At 37.6% G+C, this 14,164-nt stretch overlaps 1 protein-coding gene across 1 annotated transcript in view; it reads left to right on the plus strand.

Moving 5' to 3' along the window:
* Positions 1-14,164, plus strand: part of SLC49A4 (solute carrier family 49 member 4) — a 121,704-nt gene that overhangs the window by 100,878 nt on the left and 6,662 nt on the right. The window contains exon 8 of the mRNA XM_027845220.1: positions 2,928-3,110. Within this exon, the coding sequence (XP_027701021.1) occupies positions 2,928-3,110 (183 nt within the window). The remainder of the gene's footprint in view (positions 1-2,927; positions 3,111-14,164) is intronic.

Consider the following 14,164-nt stretch of genomic DNA (forward strand, 5'->3'; position numbering starts at 1 on the left):
AATAGAGATAGATAATACCCTGACTGATTCATTTTTCCCTTAGTTCTTTTCACCAGTCAGCCCTTGCAACAAAGATTCTGGGGCCCTTTACATTCCTGGCAATCTGATCCTCTTAAGGATCCTGCTTTCCCTTTCCATAAGGTTACAGAATCAATCCTTCTCCTTCCCAGGTCCCTTAGGTATATGCCAGAGTAGTGAAAATGGACATTAATTGGTTATTCTAGCCTACCTACCAGGGATGAGGTAAAATTCATTTATATCTCAGAATAAACTCTGTACAATCTTTATCCTAAATATCCCAGTGGTAAAGCCACAAGAAAGTCTTCTTGGTTCCTTAGTGAACCAAACTCAGAAAGAGTCAGCAGGTTGACATGACAGTGAAAAAGCTGAAGTGATCCATTACAGCATCACAGAATCTCCCAGCTGGAATCAGAGGCCACGAAGTGCAACTCATCCCTGGGAAAGAATCTTTTCTATGTTGGATTCAACAAGTGGACAGTTGGTTTCTCCTTCATGAACTCTGGTGAAAGGCAAACCCTCCCCCTCTGAAGGCAGCCTATTCCACTTTTAGATAACATTAATTTTTAAGATGCTTTTACTTATATCAGGCCTAAGTATGCTTTTCTGCAACTTCAATCCATTAAAGCTACTCTTCTGCCTTCTGGAGTTGCATAAAACATGTCTAATCCTTCTTGGCAGCCCTCCTCATACTTGGAGAAAACTATCTTCTCCTTTTCCTTCCTACCTCCCCAAGTCTTAGACTAAGCAACCCCACTTTTCTTCAGCTGATCTTCATATGGCATGAACTCAAGGCTCTTCACTGTCTTGGTTGCCCTGCTCTGGGCACACTTCAATTTGTCCATGCCCATCTTAAAATATAATGCCCAGAACTGAATACTTCCCTGTAAATTTACACATTATGTCTTTCTGAAAACATCTTTTCTATTAACTTTCTTAACTGGAATCATACTGTTGACTTATTGAGCTCATTATCCAATAAAAGACTCAGATCTTTTTATAGTAGTTTCTTCCTCCATCTTATGCTTGTGAAGTTGACCTTTTTTGAAACCAAGTGTAAGAAAGACTTTAAATTTTTTCCTAAACAAGACAAGGCCTGTCCCAGGTTTCTGGAGCACTTAGTTGACATTGAGCCAATGATGACTTCACTTTAGGTAACTGGATGGTTGTCTAGCCCACATCTCTCTAGAACAGCATGAGGTGGATATGTTGTCCTAAAATTTAGGTTAATTGTCCATAGCAGTCACCTGATCTGCCATTCTTGTAACTGGGTAAAAGCAAAAAAAAAAAAAAGAAATGGAATTTTAAAAAACAATTTATACTTATTGTTGTTAATGAAAATGAAAACACTGTTACAAGTTGATGGCATTTCAGCAAATTTCAAAGAACACTATTAAATAATATATATACAAGTCAATATCCATAACTACTGTCCAGTTAAAGAGATGAACCAAGTGGAGATGCATAAGCCACATTACTACTCCTGAGCCTTAGGATCTTTAGCCCTCAGGTATAGGGAAGACCATACAATTTAAGTCAAAGATTGTAGTTGAGTGGTCAAATTTCCCTTTGTTGCCCATTCCTATTATAGTCTCAGTAGGGGAATGAGCAGCCACAAAAACAGTGTTAGGCCACACAACCTGTTAGAACAGTCAGTGGGGAATCTTTGGAAACTAACCAAAAGTCACTTCATGTTCTCTCCATGTTAGGCCTGTGTCTGGCATGTACAGTGATCCCTGGGTGAGTGAGAATGGGAGGATTCTATCCCCCTTTGTATTCTGGACAGCCAGATGGGCACACTCATGAGTCAGTAGTGCTGAGTAACATGATATATGAAAGCATAATAGAATACAACATTTGCTACCTAACAGGAAATGTGAGAACACAATTGGATATAGAAACTTGCTGCTGCTCAAGAAAGGGATTCAATAGAAAAAGTAATACTATCCATTATTCTGAGCAAAGATTCACCAAGCACTTCTTGTCCGGGTCTAGGTGCTAATATATCTGTCCCCAACCTAAGTACGTGACCTTGCACATAGATATTATTGCTATCTTAGGTCCTTTTCTCTCCTTTAGTGAGCTCATCTACTCCTGTGGATCTTCAGATATCACCTTTGGCAGAAATTAATGATTTTGTGTTCCTGTGGGGTTTTTTTAAATAACTAGTATTCGAGTTTAAATAATTAGTATCATTTTACTATTCTAATAGCATATGTATTTTTTGTCACAATGTGGGTTTAATAGGCTTTTGTGGCTGCCCTGAGAGTCTACCCATCATTTATGACATTGGAACTCAGAAAGTATTTCCTATAGAAACAAAGATCTGACTTGAGGAACTCTTGGAACGCAGTGTGTTCATAAGTTGGAGACTCCCTGTATTGTAATTTTATCTCTAGTAGTCATGTATTACCAGAGATTCAATGGCTCTTTGGCCCTTGAGAACCATATCAGCTTGTCTCCTCACATAAATAATTTTCATGGTTCCTTGTTATGCTTCATAGATTTACCCTTTGGTTTAATTTTTTTTCCTACAGTTTCAAAGCAGATAAAAATTTCGTGATTACATCATTATACTCACCATGTATGTCCCTTTTTGCTGTAGTAATACACCAAAAGAGAACTTAATCTTTTAAATTGTACTCTGGTGATTAAATTCATGTTGCACTTTGACACAGCACCTCTAAAAGGGAGAAAATAATGGTGACACTGGTAACTGCTGGCAGCAAAACCTTTTCCCACCTGCCCCACAAAACAAGGGTAGAGGGCTGACAGATGAGTGATGCTTTTTATATCCTTATTCGCCACTTTAGCCAGAGCTGGTCCTTAAGAAACAACATCCAGGTGATCTCTCTGATGTAAACTGCTGCTTCTATCATAACACTAATCTGTTTGTATTTTTATTTTAGTGACATTATATGCCTCCTGTATTCTCCTGGGAGTATTCCTGAATAGCAGTGTTCCCATCTTCTTTGAACTTTTTGTGGAAACTGTCTACCCTGTTCCAGAAGGAATTACTTGTGGAGTTGTTACCTTCTTAAGTAACATGTTCATGGGAGTGCTTTTATTTTTTCTTACATTTTATCATACAGGTAAGAAAGGCATCTCTGTTTCACTATCAAAATATATTCTAAGGACATTATATTAGTAATAACGTATGGGGATTTTATATGCTGAATTCTCATTGATATCAGTTACCTTTCACAACTCTTTCACATGCTAATGACAAAAGAGACACCCTCATTTGTTGTGTCCATTGCCTAACTCAGATTCTTCTACATAGTAGGTACTTGTTAAATGTTTTATTTTTGTTTTATGCTTTTTGGTGCGGCAACTGAGGTTAAGTGACTTGCCCAGGGTCACACAATTAGTAAATGTCAAGTGCCTGAGGCCTGATTTGAACTCAGGTCCTCTTGACTCCAAGACCAGAGATGCCCCTAGCTGCCCCGTTAAATGTTTTTTAATAGATGAATAAATCTGTAGGCATTCAAAAACTTTTGGAGGAATCTTGAAATGTACATATATTTTATATCTTTATATGAACATTCTGTGAAGTATTCATATATATGAATATAGTAGATAGAATGTAAATAAGTAAGTACAGGTTTGTGTGTGTACATTTCAACTTGATTATGTGGAGGGCAGTTATTTTAGGCATCATTCAAAAGACTTGAAGGCATTCCAATTTAAACCCTGATCAGGATAATTCACATCCTCTACAGTGATTAGAAATCCCTGCTCCAATCATTGATCCACTTCATATTTACCAGGCTTTGCAGTGGAGTGGGGTAGAAAGAATCCTGGTAGTAACATGTGTGACTGTGGTCAGTTCACAGTCATCTGTGGACTCAGTTTTCTCATCTGTAAAATCATGGAGATCCTCCATGATCCTCTGCAATCTTGTCATTTTAGAGACATTTGATTTTGGAACATTTTGAGTTATTTTCTCTTAAATTTAAAGCACTCACTTCTCTGTGATTCTGTTGAATAAAGCACTTGTACAAGGCACTAGATACAAATTATAGAATATTTAAGTTGGAAAGGATATTAAAGATCATGAAATCCAACCTCTTTTTTTATAGGCAAGGAAACTGAGCCCCAAATTTGTGAAATGATTTGCCCAAAGTTGCATAACGAGTTAGTGGCAGAGTTGGGGCCAGAACTTATATCTGCTGACTCCTAGTATTATAATGACTTCTCTCTTTTTCTTGTGCCTTATCCTATCTACGTGCATAAAAAAAGCGCCCTAAGATAATAGGTACAAATAATGGATATAAAAATAATAATTCAATTGACATTTCTAATATAAACAATAGCTCATATCACAGTTATTATAGAATATACACATAAATTTGAAAATTCCATGAATGAAATTCTCTAAATGGCATTCTCTAAACAAATGATGAGCATTGACTTGTTATCTAATATGCTAGCTTTATTTTCACACCTTTCCCTTGCCATATGACTTTTCCTATTCTTAACCTTAAGAAAAGGAACTCGACTTTCATTCCTGATGAAATTCTAGAAAATTCTAGAAGAGAGTATTGAAAGGTTCATTGGTAAAAAGAAAGTAGTGATCATTAGGAGCCAGCATATGTTCATCAATGAGATCCAAATGGCAATTTGGTGTGGACTGGGTGAGAGCTGTGATTTTCTCTTGCTTTAGGATTTTGGTAAATATATTCCAGTGTTTTCCTACATGGGCTTTTGTTGGAGGAGAGGACGGGGAAATCTAGCCAGGACCTAGGCTATCTTCATTGTAGGGAAATCCTAGTGAAAAGACTCCTTCCATCAATGAAGATTGGCAAATGTTCCACAACATACAGTCTTAGAGAGTTGTCTGGGGCTCTGAGAGGTTAAACGACTTGACCCATGTCACATAATTGATAGGGTCAGGACTTGAACCCAAGTCTGCTTGACCCTGAGGAAAACTTTCTAACCCCTGTGCCACATTTCCTTAACCCAGGCTAAAATGATAAATTATTTAATTTTGCCTTTGTGTCCTCGATGCTTAATACAGTGCTTTGAATATAGTAATCACTAATTAAATGCTTGTTAACTGATTGATTTACATCAAAAATAAGTAAATTCATTTCCAAGATGTTTTGTTTTGTGGTTCTTTTTGTCTTTTGTATCATTTGGTGTTACTTAAATTAGACCTAAATAGTTTGTATTGATAGTATCCTAGGTGAAAAATGCTTGAACACCTATTTTGATTAATAGTTTCTAGTATATCAATTAATAAGCATTTATTAAGTATTTTACCGTGTGCCAGGCAGTGTGCTTAGGATATAAAAAAAGGAAAAACATAATCCCTGCCCTCAAAGAGCTCACATTCTAATGGGGAGGGGGGTAATATGAAAACAGCTACAAACATAAAAGATGTATAAAGTATAGGTGAGAGGTAATATATTGAGATGTCATCTTTACAAAATGTATTTCAATTGTGCTGACTGACAGTAATGAAGTGACAAATAGGTTGAAGTGAGAAAATTAATTCAGGTTTCTTTCTGCCATTAGATTTAGATTTGTGTTCAATGTAAAGCTAATTTTAATTGAATTAAAAACTACTACAGAAATTCAGTTTATGGTTAAACTTTATGTATTTCATGCCATATAACTGTTGAAGTGTAAAAATTGAAGTAGAAATCTTAAGGAATCAATATTTTTGTCAATACAGTAAATAAAACAACACAAAAATTAGTGCTGTAGTTGTTCCTGTTCTTTGAGGAAAATAAAATCAGAGATATAACATTTTCCATAAATAATCATCTTACTAAAGAATAAAAGCAGCACTGTTCTTGCGCTCATGGGAAGATTGATCATTGCACATTTAAGAAACCAAAATGTTAAAATAAAAATGAGGACCCTTATCAACTTTATTTTGTATTTTTTAAAATGTAGCATTATCCCTAAGTGCAGTGATGCCTCCACTTAACCAGCACTCAAACATCAGACACTCTGAATAGCACTAAATAGTTAGGAACCTGAAAATAATCCAAAAAGCCTATGAGTAGCTGTAGCAATAAAAATAATTGAGCTAGACCAAAGATTTGAAGATTATAGTTACAGTGATACAATTGGTTAGTATTTCTGGGAGAAGAAACAGAACCATTTTGTTATCTGATTCATGTTATTAAAGCCATTTCTTGATAGCAGCAAAGCAAAGAAGAAATGGTGGGAATAGGAAAGAAGGGAGACGAAAGCAAAAGGAGAAGTGGTCTAAAAAAAGAAGGGCAGAATCTTTGGGTGGCAGAAGTGGTAGATAATAGAAATGATGACACTGGGAAGGGTTGACAGTGGAAAAAAAAGTAATAATAAAGACTATCAGTTAAGAAGATGACATCTGAGAGGAACTGAGCTTTCTGGACCATGGTTTAAAGCATAGATGGAGTGTGCCTAGAATTTGTGATAGAGAAGCAAAGGACATCTGAGCAAAATCTTACATCACCCTAGATGCTGGGAGAGATTTTCAAAGGGTTCAGAGAAAGGATAGAGAGGATTCCTTGGACTCAAATACTATTAGGGTAAATCAGCCCAGATGGGATGAGAGGCTCACGAGAATGAAATTCTGAAAGCAAATAAATATAAAACAATTTCAATGAAGAGGAATCATTTAAAAAGAATAATGTGATTATGCAGAGAATTCACTGACCAACTTAGTTTTTTTTTTTTAAGTTATGTACCAAAGAATGAAGCAAGGAAAGAGGAATAAAAAAATGTGGTATGAGCATGTGAGAATAGTGTCAAGAGTGATAAAGCTCAGGATGAGCCAAGGTTGGTGAAGAAAGCTAAGAATAATTGAAAAGTGTTTTCTTGTTTTGTTTTGTTTTAAGCCATATTGGGAAAAGGAGGAGGATAAAAGAAAGAATTGGGCTGCTATTTGAGATGAAGGTTATAGTAACTGGCAACAGGACAGGCCACTCGTCTCTGCAAAGGAGAATGATCTTTAGGATACAGTAAAAATGACTAATTGGAGGTTGATACTCAAATAACCCCAGAGAAGTAGTTCCTTCCTGGGGTACTGAAAGAACTGGTAGATGGGATCCCCGAACCGCTGTCACTAATTGGTCTTTGAAAAATAATAGAAAACTAGAGAGAGACCAAGGTAAGCAGTGGCCTGGGGTTGAAAAAAAGGAGGAAAGAATGGAGTCTGCAAACCTTAAGAAAAGGAGCTCAACTTTCATTCCTGATGAAATTCTAGAATAGAGTATTAAAAGGTTCATTGGTAAAAAGAAAGTAGTGATCATTAGGAGCCAGCATAAGTTCATCAAAAACAGTCATTCAGGGTTAACCTCATGTCCTTTTTTTGACAGAGCCCACAGACTGGTAGATCAGGGAAAGTGCAGATGGAGCTTACCTCTGTTTAGGTAAAGCATTTGGTAAAGTCTGTTATGCTGTTATGGACAAGATAGACTAAAGCACTTGTTCAGTTGGGTGAATTCAGAGTTGATTCAATGTTCACACCCAAACAGTCCACCATAATAGTTTTGTCAGCTTAGAAGGTCTTGGCTAGAGTGCCCTTAGCATCTGTGTTTGGCCCTGTGCTATTTATCCTTTTTATCAAGATCCAAAAAAATCTCATTAGGCTAGAACATTGGGCTGAATGTAATGGTGATTAATGTAAAGTCTTACACTTGAATTTTTTAAAAAAAATCAGCTTCACAAGTACATGATGTGGGAGTTATAGCTAGATAACAGTTTGATTCAAATAGATCTGAGGATTTTAGTGACCTATATGAATCAACTGTGTGAAATCAACAGATTACTAATGCAATCTTAGGTTACATTAAGAAGCATAGTGTCTAAGAAACTTCTTGAATGTCATATAAGCTAACACGGCAAGAAGGCCTGAGTTAGAGAAAGGCTGAAACATATGCCAAGCAAGTCAAATTTCTAATCACCACCTTGACCCATCATCTGCCTTCAGACCCTAATGGGGATAAGCCCAAAGTCTCGAACCCCACAGCCTTGGGAGTAGCAGTGTCCTCCAAACCACCAAACCTGCTTCCAGCCCAGCCTCTACCTTCATCATTGAGGAGAGAAATCATTGTGGAGAAGGGGACCACCTTTCTCTTCACTGCCAGCCAACAACTGCTAACCAACTGCCAACAATGGGTAGATAGCCACTGGAGCCCTGGGAGGGGCATCACCCCCAGGAGCACCATTTCTACTTCCAGCCCCGCCCTCACAGCTGTCATCCATGAGAAAGTCCAGCCATGCCAACCAGCTGCCATATACAGGGCAAATCTAGCTGAAACAGCAAGGCACCTTTGGGAAAGATAGGTAGCAACATGTGCTGGGCAGGCCTAACCACCACCACCACTACCACCACTTTAACTACATCTCCCTTCAAACCCTAACAGAGGCAGACCAGAACCCTTAGAAGAGTTACATTCAATAAGGACATTAAAGAAGAGGCATCAACATCTGCTTTGTTGCTGCACTTTAAGGACCATGGGACATCTGGCTTGTCTATGTGTTGTCTCCTTCATTAGAATGTGAACCCCTTGAGATCAGGGCCTGTCTTGCTTTTCTGTTTTATGCCTAGAGCTTAGCGCTATATTTTGCACATAGTAAGTGCTTAATTGATGATTTATACATTCATTCAAGACTAGAGATGTGAAAATTCTATTGTATTGTGCCTTCCCAAGACCACATCTGCAGTATTGTGTTCAGTCCTGGCTGCCACATTTTAGGAAGGGTATTGATCATCTGGAAAGTGTACAGAAGATGCTGAAGTGCCTCAAGATCATACTATATGAGGGTTGGTTCAAAGAAGTGGAAATGTTTAACCTGGAAGAGGAACTGGGGCTGTTTAACTTAGGGAAGAGAACACTTCTCTGAGACATGATCTTTATCTTCATTTTGATGGACAGTCCCGTTGAAGTAGGACTAGATTTGTTTGGCTTGGCCCCAAAGAGTAAACCTAGCAGCAATGGGTGAAAATTTCAGAAAAGCAGATTTAGGTTAATGTAAGGGAAAATGCCTCAAAATTAGAATAATCCAAAAATGGGATGGGCTGTCTTGGGACATGGAACTTAGATTTATATAGTGCTTTCAGGTTTGCAAAGCACTTTCTTTCAAACAATCATGTGAGATAAGTATTGCAGATATGATTATCCCCATCTTATAGATGAGGAACTAAATCTTTGAGAGGTTAGGTAGCCTGCTTCTGTTCACACAGCTAGTAAGCGTTTGGAATGGGATTGCAACATTTAAGTGGTATACAAACACATAAATGAGACAGCCCCTGCCCTACCTTCTTTGGAGAAAATAACTTATGCAAGTAAAGCATGTGTAATATATATACAAAGTAAAACAAGGTAATTTGAGGGTCAGGGAGAAGTTAAAAGCTCGAGAGACTTAGGAAAGGTCTCAAATAAGACCTGGCGTTTGAGTGTTTGCATAAGACCCAAATCACCTGAAATCAAGTCCAGTTCTGTCTTTGCTATAATGCACTGTCAGGAGAACCAATGCCTTGGAAGCCAATGGAAGAAGAGAATTTTAAGGAAGGTGATCTAAAGTTGAAGAGAGGTCAAGAAAAGTGAAGTCTGAGAGAAAGCTGTTGGATTTGATAATTAGGAGTCATCTGTTTTGGTAGAGGATGGGAAAATAGAAACCAGAGTGCAAAGGATTAAAGAGTGAGGAAATGAAAGAAAAAGGTGTAGAATACTTAATTCAAGAATTTTGGCAATAAAAAGAGACACAGGACAAGAGTTTTAGAGATCCATACATGTTTAAAGACAGAAGGAAAGACCAAATATACTATAAAGAGGATAAACAAGGGACCAAAATCTCCTAGGAGATAGGGAATGATCTGGCAAGCACAGGTGAAAAAATTAGAGTTGCTAAGGCAAGGACAGCTCTTCCTCTAAGATTGGAGGACAGCATGAGAGGGTTGATACAGGAAATTGCTGAGGTGGAATGAAAGGCAATGAGAAGTCTCAGTATTATTCCTGAATTAAGTAAAGTAGCAAATAAGTCATTTCCTGAGAGCTGGGAAAGATAGATAGATTAGGGGTTTCCCAATTCCAAAGAAATTTCCAAAGTGGGTAAGTTTTGGAATAGCTGTTATATTTTAGGGAATCAACAAAGGTGAATTTAAAGATTTTGCTAAACAGTGTTTAGGATGAAGTTGAACTGCTTTAATTTGTAGCAAGCTAGGTCTGCATGATTCTATGATTCTGTGACTACAACTGAAAATAGAGAATAGGGCAATTGAAATGATCCAGAGTTTAGGATTAACACAGCTGGCACAATAGAAATTCAGAAAATCAGATATACATTGGTGCTAGTGGGGACAACAGGAAAATAAAAACAGACTGGGGTGGGGGGTGGGGGCAGCTAGGTGGCTCAGGGGATAGAGCACCGGCCTTGGAGTCAGGAGGACCTGAGTTCGCCTCCGGCTTCAGACACTTGGCACTTACTAGCTATGTGACCCTGGGCAAGTCACTTAACTCCAATTGCCTTGCAAAAAAAAAAAAAAAAAACAGACTAGGAACATAATGGGCCCTTTCTGTGCCTACCACTGACCAAAGATTATTTAAACTCTGCCAACATCCTTAGCGCCTGCGTTATCATGTATTTGTCATGTATTTGTGTTTTTTTACCCTAGTCCTTTACAGGGGTATTAAACTGTTTAAAGCCCAATGAGACAAAGCTATAGAATAACTGCTGAACAAGGTAGATGAAAGAATTAAAGAACCTGCAAATTAGGATAACTTGTTTTTTATGTATATGCTTTTATATTTTATATTTAAGGCTGTAAGTTTCTTTTTGTACTTTCTTTCTTGGTACAGTCTTTTATTAGTTTAAAAAACCTTTGGCATGATTACTTTAAGATCATTTTTAGCAAATTAAGTGAAGGACTGCTATTTGAGACTTTTATTTAGATTCTTTGTTAGTCTAGACTAATTTTAGTTACCTTTTTTCAAAGCAATTATACTCCAGAAAAGAATGAGCAAGAACTATCTCATATCAGTCTTTCAAATACAAAACCCCCACAACTGATGTTTTTTTGGTTGTTGACCTCATCGTCAGATGAAAAATAATTTGTCCTCCAGTGTTAAATAGATTGGAGTATTTGAACGTGAAAGAATCAAATATATTGGAGTCTAAGGTAGCTTATTTCATTGGGTATTCATTGGTGCCCTAGAGATTTTGTTGTTCAGTTTTGTCCAACTCTTCATGACCCCATGGACCATGGTACACCAGGCCCTTCTATCCTCTACTATCTCTCGAAGTCTGTCCAAGTTCATATTCATTGCTTCCATAACACTACCAATCCATCTGTTCCTCTGCTGTCCTCTTTGCCTTTAATATCAGAGTCTTTTCCATTGAGTTCCTTCTTCTCAATAGGAGGCCAAAGTGTTTAAGCTTCAGCTTCAGTATTTGACCTTCCAGTGAATAGCCTGAATTAATTTCTTTAAGTTTTGACTAATTTCATCTCCTTGCTGTCCAGGGAACTCTCAAAAGTCTTCTCCAGCACCCCAATTCAAAAGTGTCGATTCTGCAGCACTCAGCTTTCCTTATAATCCAACTCTCACAGCCATACATGGCTGTTGGAAAAACCATAGTTTTGACTAGAGGGACCTTTGTCAGCCAGGTAATGTCTCTGCTTTTTAGCATGCTGTCCAGATTTGCCATAGCTTCCTTCAGAGGGCCTTTCATGGCTGCAGTCACCATCTGCAGTGATCTTTGAGCCCAAGAATATAAAATCTGACACTGCTTCCATTTCTTCTCCCTCTGTTTGCCAGGAAGTGATGGGACTAGTTGCCAAGATCTTAGTTTTTTGTTTTTTGTTTTTATGTTAAGCTTCAAGCTATCTTTTACACTCCCCTCTTTCACCCTCATCAAGAGGCTTCTTAATTCTTCATTTTCTGATACCACTTTCAGAGTGGTGTCATCTACATATCTGAGATTGTTGATATTTTTCCCAGCCACCTTAATTCCAAGTTTTGATTCATCCAGCCTGACATTTTACATGATGTACTTGCATGTTAAGTTAAATCAAGTGGCAATATACAGCCTTGTCATACTCTTAAACCATTCAGTTGTTCCATGTTCGGTTCTAACTGTTGCTTCTTAACCTGCATCTGGGTTCCTCAGGAGACAAGTAAGATGATCTAGTGCTCCCATCTCTTTGAGGACCTGCCACACCAAAAGCTTTAGTGCAGACAATGAAGTAGAAGTAGATGTTTTTCTGGAATCACCTTGCTTTCTCCATAATCTAGTGAATGTTGGAAATTTGGTCTCTAGTTCTTCTGTCTCTCTGAAAATCAGCCTGCTCTTCTGGCAATTCTTAGTTCACATATTACTGAAGCCTAGCTTGCAGAATCTTAAGCATAACCTTGCTTGCAAGTGAACTGAGTGCAACAATTCAGTAATTCAAGCATTCCTTCACATTGCCTTTCTTTAAGATTGGAACGTAAACTGATCTTTTCCAACCCAGTGGTCACTGGTGAGTTTTCCAAATTTGCTGGCGTATTGAGTATAGCACCTAGAGAGCATATTGAAAAAACTCAAGAACAGATTTTGTCAATCAGTCAGTTAATTCAAAAGCATTTTCTTTTAAGCTTCTCCTATGTTCCAGGCACTGTGCTTTGGCATTGGTGATACAAAGAGTGAAATAATCCTTGATCTTAATGTTTGCAGTCTGATAGAGGAGATGATATATGTATATATAAATTTATGCAGATTAAATAGATATAGAATAAGTACATGGTTGTTGGGGGAGGGGCACCAGCAATTGGGGAGATTGGTAAAGGCTTCGTTTAGAAGGTGGTGCTTGGATCTGAGAGTCTTGAAGGAACAGAAGGGTTCTAGAAAATGAAAGTAAGGAGAGGTGCATTCCAGGCATGAGAGACAGCCAGTACAAAAGCTGGAGATGGAAAATAGAATGTCACGTGTGACGAACAAAGAGACCACCTCTGGTTGAAACATGGAATTCAGGAAGGTTAGTAGTGTACTGTAAATCTAGATGGCGAAGGGCTTAAAAAGCCAGACAGAGGAATTTCTGTTTTGTCCTGGAGGCAAAAGGAAGTCAGTGGAGTTTATTGAATAGGAAATGTGGTCAGATCTGCAATTGAGAAAAATCTCCTTATCTGCATACTGAGAAAGTTTTACCAGGTGGCAAGAACTGACCAACCAATATTTGACTTGCTAAATATAACTAACAACAAACTAGATTTTTTTTTCTTTAAATGAGTAATTCAAAATAAATTTTAACCTACATAAACTTTTTAAGCTTGATGTTTCACATGAAGGAGAATAATATTGGAAATCAATCTATTCAGCGGACCATCCTGGAAACCCATATTCCCCTAAGGTAAAAATAGCCTCACTAGGCCCAGTTGTTTGGGAAAAGGGCAGCATGAAGCCTTTAGAGGTTCTTTGTAGGGTTAGAATTTTAATGAGACACACACATAAAGAAAAAGTGAAAGTTGCCAACCAGTTTTTTGCTTCAACTTCACCAAATTGGTTTAAGAAGTCTTCCCATTCTTATCGACTAATTTCCATCGTGGCATTTCAGGTCAAGAGCCATATGACATTTGAATATTTTGTCAGATTGTAGCCCTGAGCAAGAGATCCTGAAAATAGTTAAACTATTTCATGGTTGTTGTCAGATAAAGAGTCTACTTTTGTAGACTTCATTGTTGCATCTTTTATTGTGAAACCTAAAAATATGCTGCAGAAGAAGGGAGTAGTGCTTACCTATATATTTAAAAACACTTTCTATTCTCTCTCTTTTGAACTTCAAGTCCAGGTAAAAATTAAGGCCAGACACACATATTGATTGGGGACATACAACTCCAGAAAACTTGAATCTAGAATCAAATACTAGGAAAAGAACATTTGGCTTATCAGGAGAAAAAGAAGTGGAATGATGAGTTTGAGAATTCCTTTGAAAAGATGATTGCTTCCTTAGAAGTGTTACTTTATAGTTGATATCAACTCACAATTATGAAATGCTTTAAGGTCTATCAGTCATTTCCCCTAAATCAACCCTATGAATTATCATTACTGCATTTTATAGGTTGGGAAGTTGAAACTGAGAGTCTGACTTGTTTAGCATCACATGGTAACTTGAGTCAACTATCTTGAAACTCTTTCCCTCCCCTCCATAACAAGAATAAGAACTTAC

This window comes from Vombatus ursinus, unplaced genomic scaffold (genome assembly GCF_900497805.2).
Source record: "Vombatus ursinus unplaced genomic scaffold, bare-nosed wombat genome assembly UNPS02014959.1, whole genome shotgun sequence".
Taxonomy (NCBI): Eukaryota; Metazoa; Chordata; class Mammalia; order Diprotodontia; family Vombatidae; genus Vombatus; species Vombatus ursinus.